At 39.6% G+C, this 19,695-nt stretch overlaps 1 protein-coding gene across 1 annotated transcript; it reads left to right on the top strand.

Annotated features, from left to right (window-relative positions):
* Positions 1–313: 313 nt before the first annotated feature.
* LOC130930291 (phospholipid scramblase 1) lies at positions 314–18,626 on the top strand. The gene is made up of 7 exons (XM_057858150.1): positions 314–575; positions 645–722; positions 4,808–5,000; positions 12,511–12,622; positions 12,686–12,785; positions 12,951–13,009; positions 18,600–18,626. The coding sequence occupies exons 1-7, from the start codon at positions 314–316 to the stop codon at positions 18,624–18,626; spliced, it is 831 nt and encodes a 276-aa protein (XP_057714133.1).
* Positions 18,627–19,695: the final 1,069 nt, after the last annotated feature.

The raw sequence follows: 19,695 nt of genomic DNA, 5'->3' as shown, positions 1-19,695 counted from the left end.
AATATTAGCGCTGCTGTATGTATATTTTTGACCCAGCAGATTTGATCACTTTTTTCTGTTCACCCATAATAAAGTCATAAAAAAACCAAACTTCATGAATGTTTTTTGTGACAAAGAAATGTCTGTTCCAATCACTCTATCAGAGAAAAATCAGAGTTGTAGAAATAACTGGAAACTCAAGAGAGCCATGACATTATGTTCTTCACAAGTGTATGTAAACTTTTGACCACAACTGTACATACATGATAAAGATGGGTTTATGGCCAATAATGCAAATTATTCTTATGTACAATATATATTAGGTCTCTCCACCATGTCCGCTGTGACCAATCAGCCTCTTCCCTATGGCCGACTGGAGCGAGAGAATCACATCCGCGTGATTTTCCGAGCCTTCCAGAACAAATGCAACCCTACGTGCGAGTGCCACCCTCACTCGCCGGGATGCAAATCTCTCCAAATTTCTGGCAAGCAAGTTCCGCTAAGGAGCGAGGAGTGCGCGGGAGGCTCGTCAAACTCTTTGAATGTACTGGATGAAGTCAGTCAGTTTCATATTACTGCAAGACCCCAACTTCAGGGTGAGTGGTGTCAACTTGCACAAGTTTGTATGGATACTTCGGCCTCAACAGAAGGTTTTCTGATTGTAGGTCCACAGTGTGTTCCGCAAAGGATCTACAGCATTGCCACGGGAGCCAGCAGATCCCAATTGTTCGTGGTCGTGGAAGGTACCAAACACGTAATCGTTTCGTCATCGTCATTAAAAAAAAGTGTTCTTTGACAAAAAATTTTCGTTATCCTCGACGGAAACAACAATGGTTATGATTAGGGTTGTTGCGATCATGTTTTTTTGCTCCCGATCCGATCGTTTTAGTTTGAGTATCCCCCCATCCCGATATTTCCCGATCCGATTGCTTTTTTTTTTTTTTGCTCCCGATTCAATTCCAATCATTCCCGATCATATACATTTTGGCAATGCATTAAGAAAAAAATGAATAAAACTCGGACGAATGTATCCATTCAACATACAGTACATAAGTACTGTATTTGTTTATTATGACAATAAATCCTCAAGAGGGCATTGACATTATTAACATTCTCTCTGTGAGAGGGATCCACGTATAGAAAGACTTGTAATTCTTAAAGGATAAATGTGACTTTCTATATTGTGACTAAATATTGCCATCTAGTGCAGGGGTCCCATCTGCCGGGCCGCAGACCGTGGCGCATTTGCGACCGGGCCGCAAAGAAAAAATAATTTAATAACGACCGCATTCTGGCCGAATTAACCCTGTGCCCCTGCTTAACACACCAATATTTCTGTCTACTCTTGATATAATACTACGGGATAGATTACAATGTTGTCATAGAAGTCCATTGATTGGACTGTTAGCAGTACATCTTGTTTGTGTATATAATATATCTATGTGCGCTTGTCCTCGATAATAGCGTATTACTAGGCCGCGGCACAGCACATTTGTTCCCGGAAATAATTAGCCCCCACACGAGCGAAGATAACAGGAAAACAGACGTCTTTGGAAATATTTTTACGGCGAAAAGGATATTTTTACGGAGAAAAGGGCACCTGACAAGCCTACAACCTCGAAGACCCACGAACTGCGAAGGAGTGGATTCGTGACCCGTTTGTGAATAAACAGAGAGATCGCAAATGACGGCGACCTTATTAAACGTACATTTGAGACAACAACTCTATCGAGGTTCTGGATTAAAGTCATTCTGGAATATCCTGACATCGCGACAAGAGCGTTAAAAACCTTGCCACAATTTCCAACATCGTATCTTTGTGAAGCGGGCTTCTTAATTCATGTTTAACGACAAGGCGGAGTCGTTATGGTGAGCGCGGTGTGCAGCTGTTGTGTGAAGCTTACATGGCAGGATGAATCTGAGGAGAACTTTTCGACAAGTCCTTCCATGATCAAACGTAAGTTAATATTCCTTTCTTTCAAGAAAGTTTGTAGTGTTTACTTTGGAATCGCTGCATTTGCGCATTTTGCTGCTATGTATAACGTTACGCGCATGCGCAGAACCGCATCGTTGCAATTTTTGATGGGTTGCAAAATTTGTCAGAACACCGGTCCGTGAAAAAAAAGACCCAAATAACACCGGTCCTTGGTGCAAAAAAGGTTGGGACCCCTGATCTAGTGTATTTGTTGAGCTTTCAGTAAATGATACTGTAGCCTTTTAACTGTTCTGCCCAAATGCATGATGGGAAGTGCAACCATAACTGTGCGTAGTGGCACCAATTGATATATCTTCTCTGCGTTGGGAAATAACGTAGGGTGTTAAGAAAAAGATCAACTACTACCTTTCTTCCCCACATTGCTTTCCATGATACTTCTAATTGTTGAGAGAGGGATTGTAAGGCATTAGCCAATTAAAAAAGGCTCCAAAGAAATTCACTCTACTCATTATATGCTGCCTTGAGCTCTATATATAGGTAAATCGGCGCCATTATAGATTGAATGCGACAATGCGTGAGTGTGTCGTGCAGCGCATGCGTTAATTGCGTTAAATATTTTCACGTGATTAATTTTTAAAAAATTAATTACCGCCATTAACGCGATAAATTTGATAGCCCTACTTTAAGCCAAAACTAAAGACTCTGGATGAGTGTAAGACATTTTGTCTGTAACGTTAAATACAATTAGAAAAAGATTTAATTTAAAAAATATATATATATTAAAAAAAGGCATGTCCGATATTTTTTGGCCTATTCCGGTACTTTGAAAATGACATGATCTATCGATCCGGACATCTTTAGTTATTATTATACCGTACAATAACCCATTACATAACCACATTAAGCCAAAGGGAAAAACAATCATTGAATTTCGGCAAAAGAAAAAAAAAGGCATAAATGAAGCATCATTCATCCAAAGAGCACAAGTGCCCTCTAGTGGGAATTTTTTTTTTCCTGGTTTGAAGAGTGAATACTAGAGGTGCATCGGCACTGCCCTCACGATTCGATTCGATTACGATTCGGAGGGCCACGATTCAATTCGATTGAGAGGGTCACGATTCGATTCGGTTCGCGATGCATTAAAGCCTGGGATGCATTAAAATTCTAAAGCAAAGCATATTTTTCGTGAATCATGAGGCAACACAAGCGGTCAGACATTAAACAACTTTTGATTGGCTCTTGTGTCACTCCTGGTAGAAGTCAAATGAAAATACTTTCAGATATACATATTAAAAAAAAAAAAAACAGATCACAGCATTTAATTAGTGCTTTGAATGAGACCCGGGCTTTCTCTTTTTTTTTTTTTTTTTTTTTTTACACACAGTAGCAGCCTTTCACACAGTGCAACATCTGAACGCCTGTGCAAAATCAGTAATAACAGTCACTGTATTTTAGTCACAACGACCCATCAATAAAAATATTCAAGTCAATATTAAAGAAAACGTCAAAGAAAATATTGTAGTGCAGCAGCATCTTTATAGCAATATCAATCCAGGGATCAGTTCAGTTGCAAACAAAACATCAACTAAATTGCAATGTAGAACAAAAGTAAAATGTAGGCCTAGCCCACTATATATGTGCAATACAGGTTAGATGGGGCCTAAAAAAATCCAGCCCGACCCGACACGGCCCGCTGGTATTGAAGCCCGACCCAGCCCGAGCTCGATCAATTAACTAGATTTGCAGGCCCAGCCCGAAAATGATTTTTTTTTTTTTCTTTTTTTTGGGGGGGGAGTGACGCGGAAAAATAAACTCAGCAGCAGCAATTTTCATTTCTTCGAGTTGGCAGAAAAAAACGCAGGTTTTCTTAATGTTAAAATAGTCTACATATTTTTATGATCATTATAAAAGCATATACACAACCAAATAATGCCGGGAAAGTTTAACATTTAAAAAAAAAAAAAACATGCAGTTTTGCAGACACACAGAGGAGAAGATTCAAAAGGATCACATTTGTGTTGCTGTTGTGTGCATAAATAAAAGTGTCTTTCGTAACGAATTCTCAGTTTGCAGAAAAAAAAAACGTAAGTTTTCTTAATGTTTGAATAGTCTACATATTTTTATGATCATTATAAAAGCATTTACACAACCAAATAACGCTGGGAAAGTTTAATATAAAAAAAAAAAACATGCGGGCCACAGCGTTCATGTGCAAATGCAAATGCACAATTTTTTTTTTTTTTTTTACATAATTAGTCCGGCGCGGCGGCCCGACCCGAACGTGAATGCTTAACATTTTGGGCCCGTTCGGGTCGGGTTGGGCCCAAAATATTAGTCGGGTTAGGGCACAAGATCTAACCTCTAAGAGATAGGACATAACATAACAATGGCTGAAGCGTAGAAAGAGGGAGCGAGAAAGATTATTGATGCACCTAAGACATTGAAAGCAGACATCTGGAGACATTTTGGCTTCTACGAAGTTGGTGGGAAACTTGACCAGAGTTATGCGGTGTGTAAAAAAATTAAACATGAGAATAATAATACAAATGGGGAAACCAAATCCGTTGCATCACCGGAATTGCGCAGGGAAGATTTTTGAAAGTACTTATATATTTTAAAATGCGCTGAATCGATTCGGCTTGTTGCCCACATCGAATCGAATCGTCCATGCCCCGCATCGGGATGCATCGCCGCATCGATTATTGTTGACACCACTAGTGAATACCTATAGTTCCTTCATAGTTCCTATAATGAAATTAAAACGATCATATCTCTGGTTTCCTGTGGTCAATCGGTGCCAAATAAAAACTTGGTGAGAGAGATTAATGTTGCTCGTGTCTATGTTCTTTTGCCTGATAATGTCCCCTTCCTACCTTATTCCTTGCTTTCCAGAGAGTTCGTGCGAGTGCCTTCAATGTTGCGGCCCAGCTCGCTCTTGCTCATTGCAGGGCTTCGACCACCAAGGCCACCAGATGTTCTACTTGGACAGACCTCTCAGGATGGACGCATGCTGCCTCGGCTGCTGTCTCATGGAAATTAGCGCCTACACGGGTCAGAAGCAACTCATCGGGACCGTGTACCAAAGGTAGGCTAAAAAGGAGCACAAACATAGGATGAATTACCTTCTATTAATATTGTGCTGCTTTTGTAATTGGTTTATTCACCTTGGCCAATGACAAGACGTTTTAATGCTGCCTTCACATTAGGGCTGCAGCTATCGATTTTATACAGTGGGGCAAATAGGTATTTAGTCAACCACCAATCGTGCAAGTTCTCCTACTTGAAAAGATTAGAGAGGCCTGTAATTGTCAACATGGGTGAACCTCAACCATGAGAGACAGAATGTGGAAAACAAAAACAGAAAATCACATTGTTTGATTTTTAAAGAATTTATTTGCAAATTAGAGTGGAAAATAAGCATTTGGTCACCTACAAACAAGCAAGATTTCTGGCTGTCAAAGAGGTCTAACTTCTTCTAACGAGGTCTAACAAGGCTCCACTCGTTACCTGTATTAATGGCACCTGTTCTAACTCATTATTGGTAAAAAGACACGTGTCCACAACCTCAGTCAGTCACACTCCAAACTCCACTATGACCAAGACCAAAGAGCTGTCGAAGGACACCAGAGACAAAATTGCACCGGGCTGGGAAGACTGACTCTGCAATAGGTAAAACGCTTGGTGTAAAGAAATCAACTGTGGGAGCAATCATGAGAAAATGGAAGACATACAAGACCACTGATAATCTCCCTCGATCTGGGGCTCCATGCAAGATCTCACCCCGTGGCGTCAAAATGATAACAAGAACGGTGAGCAAAAATCCCAGAACCACACGGGGGGACCTAGTGAATGACCTACAGAGAGCTGGGACCACAGTAACAAAGGCTACTATCAGTAACACAATGCGCCGCCAGGGACTCAGATCCTGCACTGCCAGACATGTCCCCCTGCTGAAGAAAGTACACGTCCAGACCCGTCTGTGGTTCGCTAGAGAGCATTTGGATGATCCAGAAGAGGACTGGGAGAATGTGTTATGGTCAGATGAAACCAAAATAGAACTTTTTGCTAGAAACACAGGTTCTTGTGTTTGGAGGAGAAAGAATACTCAATTGCATCCGAAGAACACCATACCTACTGTGAAGCATGGGGGTAGAAACATCAATCTTTGGGGCTGTTCTTCTGCAAAGGGACCAGGACCACTGATATGTGTAAAGGAAAGAATGAATGGGGCCATGTATCGAGAGATTTTGAGTGAAAATCTCCTTCCATCAGCGAGGGCATTGAAGATGAGACGTGGCTGGGTCTTTCAGCATGACAATGATCCCAAGCACACAGCCAGGGCAACAAAGGAGTGGCTTCGTAAGAAGCATTTCAACGTCCTGGAGTGGCCTAGCCAGTCTCCAGATCTCGACCCCATAGAAAATCTGCAGAGGGAGTTGAAAGTCTGTGTTGCCCAACGACAGCTCCAAAACATCACTGCTCTAAAGGAGAGCTGCATGGAGGAATGGGCCAAAATGCCAGCAACAATGTGTGAAAAGCTTGTGAAGAGTTACAGAAAACGTTTAGCCTCCGTTATTGCCAACAAAGGGTACATAACAAAGTATTGAGATGAACTTTTGGTATAGACCAAATACTTATTTTCCACCATAATTTGCAAATAAATTCTTTAAAAATCAAACAGTGTGATTTTCTGGGTATTTTTTCCACATTGTCTCTCATGGTTGAGGTTTACCCATGTTAACAATTACAGGCCTCTCTAAAATTTTCAAGTGGGAGAACTTGCGCAATTAGTGGTTGACTAAATACCGTACCTATTTGCCCCACTGTAGGTAATCGATTAATTTATCAATTAGTTTGAATAATCGATGATACACTACTCCATGTTGACAAAGTGTGGCGTGTGGATTTCAATTTCCGGGTTGACCAGGATCCATTTTTGTTTGTGCTGCTATCGTTTTTGAGATATTGAGATATTAATTTCAAGTGATGACGTCAATCGCAGCACCTCCGTCGCGGCTGACGGAGCATACCAACTCTCTCAGTAACAGAGGGTATCCCAACAACTAGCGCAAACGTAGCATAAACGAATGGCTCCATTTTGCAATAAATGGGGGAGTTGCGTAACGTCATTACTTGAAATTAATATCTCAAAATAGCAGCACAAATGAAAATTTTTACAGCATAAACAATTGACTCAATTTTTAGCCATTTTTAATGAAAATGGGGGACTGACTGACCTCAGATTGACCTATAAAAGAATTGCAAATGTCTTCAAAACAATAGCAGCACAAAAAAACTTTTTTTTTTACAAGCAAGGACAAATGTAGCACAAACAATTGACATCATTTTTCAATAGATTTGCTTCTGGTGGGAAGCCAACTTCACAGAGGTATGAGTTAATCTTTATAAAAAAATTAATAAATCAATAAATTTTGAAAACCCAATCTTTTACACTAGATTCTAATCCGATCCGATCCGTTTTCGGTCATTGTATCATCATTTTGCTGACTTTGTGGCTAATACTATCTTGTTCAAGTCAGCACCTGCGGCAATTCTCTTTCATTACTTCGTTTATCACACACAGGAATGAAGCTTTTAAGCCTTTTGCGCCCATTTGGAGACTCTTCTCAACTTTCCCAGACTGCATAAGCTTTTTTCCATGTCTATCCCCGAGCAGGAAATAGCATTACGAGCAGAACAGCTAAAGCAGAACTAAGCAGCTGTTTGCTCAGGGCCACAATTGACAGCATTGAAGAAGCATGAGGGAAGGAATGCGTCGTGGGTCCTAATTGGAAAGTTCACTCACGGGAGGATGGCAACACCAAAATAATCCATCCTTCATTTAGCCTAGATAGGATTTGGGATCACTTTAGAGAAAACATATTTTGTAAACCTTCAATCAGCAGTGGCGCCTCCAAGAATTGTTCATAGGGGTGGCCAGTTGGGGCCACTTAAAATCTTGGGGTGGCACACCAAAATTAAAAGCCATAATTTCAGGTTTTATTTGTATTGTTGCAGTAAGAGGCCAGATGAAAACTATCAGAAAGACTTAAAGGACACGCTGACTGATATACTTTGGTGGATTGTGTTATATTTAATGTTATTAATGATTAATATGCATAGTCCATAACAGTACAGTCAACATTTTGAGTTCCACAGGTACTACAATCTGAAATTTATACTTCAGGGGCACTGGAGGTCACTCACAGCAGGGGTGCTGAGGATCTTTTTTAGTTTTTCCCCATCCAAGAACAGCAGTTTTGGTCCAAATTTGTCATGATTGCGCATTTTCTCCATACAAGGCGTGCACAATGGCAGTACACACACATGCTGGATAGTTTACAGTTGTGGTCAAAAGTTTACATACACTTGTGAAGAACATAATGTCATGGCTCTCTTGAGTTTCCAGCTATTTCTACAACTCTGATTTTTCTCCGATAGAGTGATTGGAACAGATACTTCTTTGTCACAAAAAACATTCATGAAGTTTGGTTCTTTTATGACTTTATTATGGGTGAACAGAAAAAAGTGATCAAATCAGCTGGGTCAAAAATATTCATACATGGATCTGAAAAAGCGAATCATTGACTTGAACAAGTCAGGAAAGTCACTTGGAGCCATTTCAAAGCAGCTGCAGGTCCCAAGAGCAACAGTGCAAACAATTGTTTGTAAGTATAAAGTGCATGGCACTGTTTTGTCACTGCCACGATCAGGAAGAAAACGCAAGCTATCACCTGCTGCTGAGAGAAAATTGGTCAGGAGGGTGAAGATTCAACCGAGAATCACCAAAAAGCAGATCTGCCAAGAATTAGAAGCTGCTGGAACACAGGTGTCAGTGTCCACAGTCAAGCGTGTTTTGCATCTCCATGGAATGAGAGGCTGCCGTGCAAGAAGGAAGCCCTTGCTCCAAAAGTGGCGCCTTAAAGCTCGACTGATGTTTGCTGCTGATCACATGGACAAAGATAAGACCTTCTGGAGGAAAGTTCTGTGGTCAGACGAAACAAAAATCGAGCTGTTTGGCCACAATGCCCAGCAATATGTTTGGAGGAGAAAAGGTGAGGCCTTTAACCCCAAGTACACCATGCCTACCGTCAAGCACGGTGGTGGTAGTATTATGCTGTGGGGCTGTTTTGCTGCCAATGGAACTGGTGCTTTACAGAGAGTAAATGGGATAATGAAGAAGGAGGATTACCTTCAAATTCTTCAAGATAACCTAACGTCATCAGCCCGAAGATTGGGTCTTGGGCGCAGTTGGGTGTTCCAACAGGACAATGACCCCAAACACACATCAAAAGTGGTAATGGAATGGCTAAATCAGGCTAGAATTAAGGTTTTCGAATGGCCTTCCCAAAGTCCCATTGAGAACTTGTGGACAATGCTGAAGAAACAAGTCCATGTCAGAAAGCCATCAAATTTAACTGAACTGCAGCAATTCTGTCAAGAGGAGTGGTCAAAGATTCCACCAGAAGCTTGCCAGAAGCTTGTGGATGGCTACCAAAAGCGCCTAATTGAAGTGAAAATGGCCAAAGGACATGTTACCAAATATTAGCGCTGCTGTATGTATATTTTTGACCCAGCAGATTTGATCACTTTTCTCTGTTCACCCATAATAAAGTCATAAAAGAACCAAACTTCATGAATGTTTTTTGTGAAACAAAGAAGAATCTGTTACAATCACTCCATCAGAGAAAAATCAGAGTTGTTGAAATAACTGGAAACTCAAGAGAGCCATGACATTATGCTCTTCACAAGTGTATGTAAACTTTTGACCACAACTGTACGTACTACTACTAGGCTTCTACAAAGACAGCATTCTATTTCACCTGCAGTGTGTGTTGGAATTTTTGTATTGGCAATAAAAGCGCCCGTGTTTTATAACGCAATTCCCTGCAGCTGTATGGCACAATGACACACGAACACATTTGAAAACTACAATGTCCAGTAAGCCTTGGTCATAGACTTCATAATGGTATTGACGGGCAGTGTTGTCAGTAACGCGTTAGTTGTTACTATCTATTCATGTTTGTGTGCTCTACCTATTTCTTTGAACATAATACAAAGAGTTTCTGCTGACTGCCTTATCTGATTTTACTCCCTCTTCTACCAGCTACGGCTAAGTTCCCAAGGTCATAACTCAAGATGTTTTTCTGTGGAAAATCACCAGCGTTGAGCAGTAATAAGGTTCACTCTCGTTTCATAGAAGGTATCGTTTTATAGTAAGCAACGCCCTTTTAACAATCATATAGACCCTTGACTTGTGTATTCTCGTTGTAATCCTGCGAGTTCACAGCTCCTGGCTGGATCACATTGTTTGTACCCTTGATATATATCTTGTTTTCTATAAAGTCTTCGAAGCAGGCAATTCTTGGCTGTGTTGATTCATTTCTCATTTGAGCTATTGAGTTGATATTTGTCTTGGAGTTCAAACTTGAACGTCCCTGACACAGCTCAGCTGTATTTAATTTTTTTTTATTGAAAAACAATCCACGGAAGTTTGAAGCATGAAGTAGCGAGCATGAAGTAGCTGTACTGTATTTGACATAAAGGATCATGTTGACGGTGGTGCTCTAAATTTTGTAAGAGGAATAATGTTTTCTCCACTAGAGGGCACTCGTAGTCTTTGAACGAATGATGCTTCATTTCAGTATTTTTTTTCCTCTGGCCGGAATTCAATGATTTTTTTGGTTTTTAAAAATAATCAAACATCGTAAGTAGGGTTGTTCCGATCATGTTTTTTTGCTCTCGATCCGATCCCGATCGTTTTAGTTTGAGTATCTGCCGATTCCGATATTTCCAGATCCGATTGCTTTTTTTTTTGCTCCCGATTCAATTCCAATCATTCCCGATAATTTTTCCCGATCATATACATTTTGGCAATGCATTAAGAAAAAAATGAATAAAACTCGGACGAATATATACATTCAACATAAAGTACATAAGTACTGTATTTGTTTATTATGACAATAAATCCTCAAGATGGCATTTACATTATTAACATTCTTTCTGTGAGAGGGATCCACGGATCGAAAGACTTGTAATTCTTAAAGGATAAATGTGACTTTGTATATTGTGACTAAATAATGCCCTCTTGTGTATTTGTTGAGCTTTCAGTAAATGGTACTGTAGCCATTTAACTGTTCTGCCCAAATGCATGATGGGAAGTGCAACCCTGACTGTGCGTAGTGGCACCAATTGATATATCTTCTCTGCGTTGGGAAGTAACATAAGGTCTTAAGGAAAAGATCACCCACTACCATTCTTCCCCACACTGCCTCCCACGATATTTCTAATAGTTGAGAGAGGGATTTTAAGGCTTTAGTCAATTAAAAAGAGGCTCCAAAGACTGCCAAATTCTCTGTACTCATTTTACACAGGACAAACTGACACTTAAAACATCGATTAGCACAATCGTTATAGTGCCTGTTAGCTCTATATATAGGTAAAACGGCGCCTTTATAGATTGATTGCGACTATGTGTGAGTGGGTCATGCAGCACATGCGTTAATTGCATTAAATATTTTAACGTGATTAATTTTTAAAAAATTAATTCCTGCCGTTTACACGATAAATTTGATAGCCCTACTTTAAGCCAAAACTAAAGACTCTGGATGAATGTAAGACATTTTGTTTGTAACGTTAAATACAATTACAAAACGATTTAATTTAAAAATATTATATATAATATTATTTTAAAAGGCATGTCCGATATTTTTTTGCCGATTCCGATTCTTTGAAAATGACGTGATCGGACCCAATCGATCGGTGTCCCGATCGATCGGGACATCTTTTATCATAAGCAGTTACAATGTTTCTCATTGCTAAGTATTGTTTTCACCAAATACTTTTTACTTGTACTTGAGTACATTTTTTGGATGACTACTTTCATAGTAATATTTTGAAGTAATGCTACTCTTACTTGAGTCAAATTTTTGGCTACTTTATCAGCCTCTGCTCAGTGAGTCAAACGGTTTTAGTTGGGAAGAAACTTTATTCAAACAAAACAAAAAAAGGAACGTTATAAATGGGAGCATTACATGGAAAGCTACCATCAACTTCTTGGTTTGTTAATTGCAGTTAGAGGGCCCCCTAGCGGTCACCAGTAGATTTTGAGGCCACGTTTGCCTTGGGCCAGCTCTGAATGTCAATTTTAGAATTTTCCAGAAACAACGCCGGATGTCTAATTAAGACGGAGCTGGCGGAGATTTGGATGAGCTACTTGGTATAAATATTCCCTCCGTTGTGCCACAATAAAGCCTGTCCCAGTTTGAACTTCTGCGACAACGAGCAAACAACGCTTTTGGTGCTGCGGAATCATGACAGCTGAAAATGGGAGCAACCAAGCATCAAGGCCGGCCCCGGTGCTTGCCAGTTCCTCGCTGCAGGGTTCCGCAAGGAAATTTTCTGTCCTCCAGTGGTGGCCTAAACACAAGCGCTGGGCTACAATTACTTGCAAAATGATTCAATTTGTTCCTGGAAATTGTATTGTGTTTCAGCGCTATTGGCAAGCAATTTGAACTGGAAATGGATTAGACGTTTATCACCGTCAATGAGTTAAGAGCCCGTATGTCGTCTTTTGTCTTTCTGTGTTTTACCAGGTGGAGCATGTTCACGCCTCTCTTTGAAATCAAAGACTCCCAGGGAGTTTGTGTTGTCCGAATCCAGGGCCCGTGTTGCCCGACACGCTGCTTGTCAAATCAGCAATTCCAGGTATCACTCACTCACTACTTAACTAGAAAAGCCTATTTAAGCAAACATGTTTCTATTTCTAAGATTGTCTCCAATATGGGTGAGAACATCGGCACCATATGGAAGAAATGGCCTGGCTTCCACCAAGAGCATAACATGGACCATGAGTATTTTGGGATGGAGGGTAGGTTGATCCTAGAGCAGTGGTTCTTAACCTTGCTAAAGGTACCGAACCCCATAAGTTTCACACGTGGATTCACTGAACCCTTCGAAATTAGATAAAAATGCAGTTTTTCTCAATTCAAAATGACCCTTTCGTTGATGTAATGTATCTGTTTAAATGTTTCAGTGCCACTTGACATGGATTCACAAACCAAACTTTTGCTACTTGCAGCCACATTTTTACTGGTAAGCATGTTTTCAAAAGTTTTAAAAAAAAATTGTGAGACAAATCAACATGTATATACATATATTGACATGTACAGTGGGGCAAATAAGTATTTAGTCAACCACCAATTGTGCAAGTTCTCCAACTTGAAAATATTAGAGAGGCCTGTAATTGTCAACATGGGTAAACCTCAAGCATGTGAGACAGAATGTGGGGAAAAAAAACGGAAAATAACATTGTTTGATTTTGAAAGAATTTATTTCCAAATTAGAGTGGAAAATAAGTATTTGGCCACCTACAAACAAGCAAGATTTCTGGCTGTCAAAGAGGTCTAACTTCTTCTAATGAGGTCTAACGAGGCTCCACTCGTTACCTGTATAAACGGCACCTGTTTTTAACTTATTATCGGTATAAAAGACACCTGTCCACAAGCTCAGTCAGTCACACTCCAAACTCCACTACGGCCAAGACCAAAGAGCTGTTGAAGGACACCAGAGACAAAATTGTAGACATGCACCAGGCTGGGAAGACTGAATCTGCAATAGGTAAAACGCTTGGTGTAAATAAATCAACTGTGGGAGCAATTATTAGAAAATGGAAGACATACAAGACCACTGATATTCTCCCTCGATCTGGGGCTGCATGCAAGATCTCACCCTGTGGCGTCCAAATGATAACAAGAATGGTGAACAAAAATCCCAGAACCACCTAGTGAATGACCTACAGAGAGCTGGGACCACAGTAACAAAGGCTACTATCAGTAACAAAATGTGCCGCCAGGGACTCCTGCACTGCCAGACGTGTCCCCCTGCTGAAGCCAGTACACGTCCAGGCCCGTCTGCGGTTCACTAGAGAGCATTTGGATGATCCAGAAGAGGACTGGGAGAATGTGTTATGGTCAGATGAAACCAAAATAGAACTTTTTGGTAGAAACACAGGTTCTCGTGTTTGGAGGACAAAGAATACTCAATTGCATCCGAAGAACACCATACCCACTGTGAAGCATGGGGGTGGAAACATCATGCTTTGGGGCTGTTTTTCTGCAAAGGGACCAGGACGACTGATCTGTGTAAAGGAAAGAATGAATGGAGCAATGTATAGAGATTTTGAGTGAAAATCTCCTTCCATCAGCAAGAGCATTGAAGATGAGACGTGGCTGGGTCTTTCAGCATGACAATGATCCCAAGCACACAGCCAGGGCAACAAAGGAGTGGCTTCGTAAGAAGCATTTCAAGGTCCTGGAGTGGCCTAGCCAGTCTCCATATCTCAACCCCATGGAAAATCTGTGGAGGGAGTTGAAAGTCTGTGTTGCCCAACGACAGCCCCAAAACATCACTGCTCTAGAGGAGAGATCTGCGTGGAGGAATGGGCCAAAATACCAGCAACTGTAAGTGAAAAGCTTGTGAAGAGTTACAGAAAACGTTTGGCCTCCGTTATTGCAAACAAAGTATTGAGATGAACTTTTGGTATTGACCAAATACTTATTTTCCACCATGATTTGCAAATAAATTCTTTAAAAATCAAACAATGTGATTTTCTGTTTTTTTTTCTTCCACCTTCTGTCACTCATGGTTGAGGTTTACCCATGTTGACAATTACAGACCTCTTTAATCTTTTCAAGTAGGAGAACTTGCATAATTGGTGGTTGACTAAATACTTATTTGCCCCACTGTATATATACGTACATATGACATACACTGCTGGCCAAAAGTATTGCCACCCCTGCAATTCTGTCAGATAATGCTCAATTTCTCCCAGAAAATTATTGCAACTACAAATGCTTTGGTAATAATATCTTCATTTATTTTGCTTGCAATAAAAAAACACAAAAGAAAATGGAAAAACAAAATTCAATCATTATCATTTTCACAAAACTCCAAAAATGGGCCAGAGATAAGTATTGGCACCCTTTGAAAAATCATGTCATGTTTCTCTCATTTGTGTAATTAACAGCACCTGTTACTTACCTGTGGCACATAACAAGTGGTGGCAATAACTAAATCACACTTGCAGCCAGTTAAAATGGATTAAAGTTGACTCAACCTCTGTCCTGTATCCTTGTGTGTACCACATTGAGCATAGAGAAAAGAAAGAAGCACAAAAAACTGTCTGAGCACTTGAGAAGCAAAATTGTAAGGAAGCATGGGCAATCCCAAGGCTACAAGTCCATCTCCAAAGACCTGAATGTTCCCGTGTCAATCGTGTGCAGTGTCATCAATAAGTGTAAAGCCCATGGCACTGTGGCTGACCTCCTTAGATGTGGACAGAAAAGAAAAATTGATGAGCGATTTCAATGAAAGATTGTGCGGATGGTGGATAAAGAACCTCAACTAACATCCAAACAAGTTCAAGCTCTCCTGCAGTCTGAGGGTACAACAGTGTCAACCTGTCGGCGTCAGAATGAAAAAGGACTCTATGGTAGGATACCCAGGAAGACCCCACTTCTGACATAAAAAACTAGGCTGGAGTTTACCAAAACTTACCTGAGAAAGCCAAACACGTTTTGGAAGAAAATTCTCTTGTCAGATGAGGCAAAAGTAGAGCTTTTTGGGAAAAGGCATCAACATAGAATTTACAGGGAAAAAATACGTGCCTTCAAAGAAAAGAACACGGTCCCCACAGTCAAACATGGCGGAGTTTCCCTGATGTTTTGGCGTTGCTTTGCTGCCTCTGGCACTGGACTGCTTGACCGTATGCATGGCATTATGAAGTCTGAAGACTACTGAAGGGAAAAGGTACCGTTGTCTCACACACCATATAATTGTTTGCATTAGTCTAACACATTCATTTAACTATAGTTTAGGCAGACTTCACTCAGTGGCCTTGACACAGTAAAGTTAATCCCCTTTCGGGGCTCCTGAGGGGAAAATGAAGAAATGGTACCGTTTCTCCTAGGCACCGTCTAACTGTTTGCATTACTCGAACACACGGAATACGGAATCAGGGAATAGTATCATTTCTCATATTTACTGTGGGACTGTACTGCTCTGACACACTTAGTGTAGAATAGATAGCACACCATAGTTTAATGAAAAGAAGCAGAATAAATACACAATGTCATCTTATCATAGAAGCCCAACGGTGTGCCCAACAGTGCGCCACGAGCAAGATTGACGCACCAAAACTTGCAAATCAGTTCTGCAAGGACAAAACGCTCTTTGTCCGACAACAAGTAGAGCCAGCCCGGATAACAAAGTTGATAGCAGGCACTTGGGACGTCAAGACCAGCGTCGGTCGCTGTGGCAACCACATCCCATCCACGCATGAACCTAAACAGCCCGAAACCAGCCAGAGAGGGATGATCCCAAAGCAACGACCGGACACACCTTCAGCCAGCCCACTACATCACGGTCTTAAAAACACTGGAGACTGAGATAACACAGATTTTGCTGCTCGGAAACACGTAGCCTTGTTTTGGATCCAGAATTGTCCCTCCGTCGTCTGTTTTTGCCTTGTTTTTGACCATTGTTGACGAATAAATTGTCAACCTGCTTTCGGCGAGTCTTTTTCAAACTTTTGGAACATGGAGTCAGTACAAAGGGTTAACATCCGAGATGAACGCGCGAAATTCCGCCTTCCCGGTTGGCGCGCGCGGAGGCAGCATCGGCAGAGTGGCACTTTGTTCGGCTGTCGCTGTTTCCGTGCGGCTTGTCTGGGGAGGCGAATTTCAACACTACCAACTACCTGGGCCCCTACTAAAGGCTTTAAATAGCTTATTCGGAGTGTCCCTTTCATGCATCTTGTCAGATGAACTGCTTGTACATATGACCATGTTCTTGTGTGCACCATGATACGATGTGTGAACAAACTGAAACTAAACTAAGCTAAACTACCAACAAATTTTGTTTGCAGGATTATGTAGGAACCAGTGTGAGAAAGCTGGTTTTCCCTCAAAGGTCATGGGTCTTCCAGTAGGAGAATGACCCAAAACTCAGTTCAAAAAGCACTAGAAAATGGTTTGAGAGAAAGCATGGGAGAGTTCTAAAGTGAGTCCAGACCTGAATCCCATAGAACACCCGTGGAGAGATCTGAAAATGGCAGTTTAGAGAAGGCACACTTCAAATCTCGGACACCTGGAGCAGTTGGCCAAAGAAGAATGGTCTAAAATTCCAGCAGAGCATTGTAAGAAACTCATTGATGGATACCGGAAACGGTTGTTCGCAGTTATTTTGTCTAAAGATTTTGCTACCAAGCATTAGGCTGAGGGTTCCAATACTTTTGTCTGGCCCGCTTTTGGCGTTTTTGTGTAAAATGTAGGGCTGTCAAACGATTAAATTTTTTAATCAAGTTAATTACAGCTTAAAAATTAATTAATCGTAATTAATCACAATTCAAAGCATATATAAAATATGCCATATTTTTCTGTAAATTATTATTGGAATGGAAAGATAAGACATGACGGATATATACATTCAACATACGGTACATAAGTACTGTATTTGTTTATTAAGACATTAAATCAACAAGATGGCGTTAATATTATTAACATTCTCTTAAAGCGATCCATAGATAGAAAGACTTGTAATTCTTAAAAAAGAAATGTCAGTACGAGTTATAATAATTTTATATTATAACTAGGGCTGTCAAAATTATCGCATTAACGGGCGGTAATAAATTTTTAAAATTAATCACGTTAAAATATTTGACGCAATTAACGCACATGTCCCGCTCAGACAGATTTAAATGACAGCAAAGTGAAATGCCCACTTGTTAATTGTGTTTTATGGAGTTTTGCCGCCCTCTGCTGGCGCTTGGGTGCGACCGATTTTATAGGCTTCCGCACCCATGAGCATTGTGTAAGTAATTATTGACATCAACAATGGCGGGCTACCAGTTTATTTTTTTAAGTGAAAATTTTACAAATTTTATTAAAATGAAAACCTTAAGAGGGGTTTTAATATAACATTTCTATAACTTGTAGTTCTTAAAAGAAAAATGTTAGTACAAGTCTTTCTATCCATGGATCGCTTTAACAGAATGTTAATAATCTTAATGCCATCTTGTTGATTTATTGTTATAATAAACAAATACAGTCCTTACGTACGGTATTTTGAATGTAAATATCCATCTTGTGTCTAATCTTTCCATTCCAACAATAATTTACAGAAAAATATGGCATATTTTACAGATGGTTTGAATTGCGATTACTTGCGATTAATTACGATTAATTATTTTTTAAGCTGTAATTAACTCGATTAAAAATTTTAATCGTTTGACAGCCCTAATTTTAACGTGATAAATTTCAAAAATTAATTACCGCCCGTTAACGCGATAATTTTGAAAGCCCTAGTAAAATGATAATGATTTATTATTTTTTTCCATTCTCTTTTGTGTTTTTTTATTGCAAGCAAAATAAATGAAGATATTACAACCAAAGCATTTGTAATTGCAATCATTTTCGGGGAGAAATTGAGCATCATCTGACAGAATTGCAGGGGTGCCAATACTTTTGGCCAGCACTGTATATTTATATGAGTGTAACTGTATTTGTATTCAGGCATCACAGTTCGTGATGCCCGTTCCGTGACGAATACAAATAAGAGTCTGTCCATTTTGTCAATGCATTAAAATATCAAATCCAACACCCTAACACTTTTTATCTCCTTACAGAATTACATGTTCTTTGAGATGAGCTGAATGGTGACCGATCATGGATAAAATGCAGAGGTGGGTAGAGTAGCCAAACATTTGACTCAAATAAGAGTAAACGTCATTACAAAATAATGTAATTCACGTTAAAGTAGTCATCCCAAAAATATACTCAAGTACAAGTGCAGTATTTGGTGAAAAGAATACTCAAGTCATGACTGCTTACGATATATATATATTTTTTTTAAACAATGGTATTTTTAAATTATCTATATGATCTGTTATTATTATACTGTACGGGGCTGCAGCTATCGATTATTTTAGTAGTCGATTAATCTATCAAGTAGTTCAAATAATCGGATAAGGAACACTTAATGCACTGCAGAATCAATTTTAGGAGATGTAAAACAAGGAATTGTTCAGAATTCAAAAGAGCATTAAATGCGAGTGTTTCCTCAAACTATGCAGAATTGCACTTTCATTTAAAAATAAATTATAATACCTGAGCTTTAAATAAATAAATGAGAATCTAAGTACAACAAAAGAACAATTGGTGAACTTGCATAGCAAAGGTCTGCTATCTTAAATACTATAAAACTAGGGCTGTCAAACGATTAAAATTTTTAATCGAGTTAATTACAGCTTAAAAATTAATTAATCGTAATTAATCGCAATTAATCGCAATTCAAACCATGTATAAAATATGCCATATTTTTCTGTAAATTATTGTTGGAATGGAAAGATAAGACACAAGATGGATATATACATTCAAAATACAGTACATAAGGACTATTTGTTGATTATAACAATAAAACAAGATGGCATTAACATTATTAACATTCTGTTAAAGCGATCCATGGATAGAAAGACTTGTAGTTCTTAAAAGAAAAATGTTCGTACAAGTTATAGAAATTTTATATTAAAACCCCTCTTAATGTTTTCGTTCTAATAAAATTTGTAAAATGTTCAATCAAAAAATAAACTAGTAGCCCACCATTGTTGATGTCAATAATTACTTACACAATGCTCATGGGTGCTGAAGCCTATAAAATCAGTCGCACCCAAGCGCCAGCAGAGGGCGGCAAAACTCCATAAAACACAATTAACAAGCAGTTCA

This window comes from Corythoichthys intestinalis, chromosome 14, assembly GCF_030265065.1.
Source record: "Corythoichthys intestinalis isolate RoL2023-P3 chromosome 14, ASM3026506v1, whole genome shotgun sequence".
Classification (NCBI taxonomy): domain Eukaryota; kingdom Metazoa; phylum Chordata; class Actinopteri; order Syngnathiformes; family Syngnathidae; genus Corythoichthys; species Corythoichthys intestinalis.
Note: the sequence above shows the minus strand (reverse complement) of the source record. Positions and strands in the feature narration are given on the sequence as shown.

What these genes read in the sequence shown, in the direction of transcription:
- LOC130930291 (XM_057858150.1), top strand. Translation starts at nt 314, where the DNA reads ATGTCCGCTGTGACCAATCAGCCTCTTCCCTATGGCCGACTGGAGCGA. An exon ending in ATTGTTCGTGGTCGTGGAAG is followed by an intron (nt 723 to 4,807) that starts GTACCAAACACG and finishes CTTGCTTTCCAG; the next exon opens with AGAGTTCGTGCGAGTGCCTT. An exon ending in TGAGTATTTTGGGATGGAGG is followed by an intron (nt 12,786 to 12,950) that starts GTAGGTTGATCC and finishes TAAATGTTTCAG; the next exon opens with TGCCACTTGACATGGATTCA.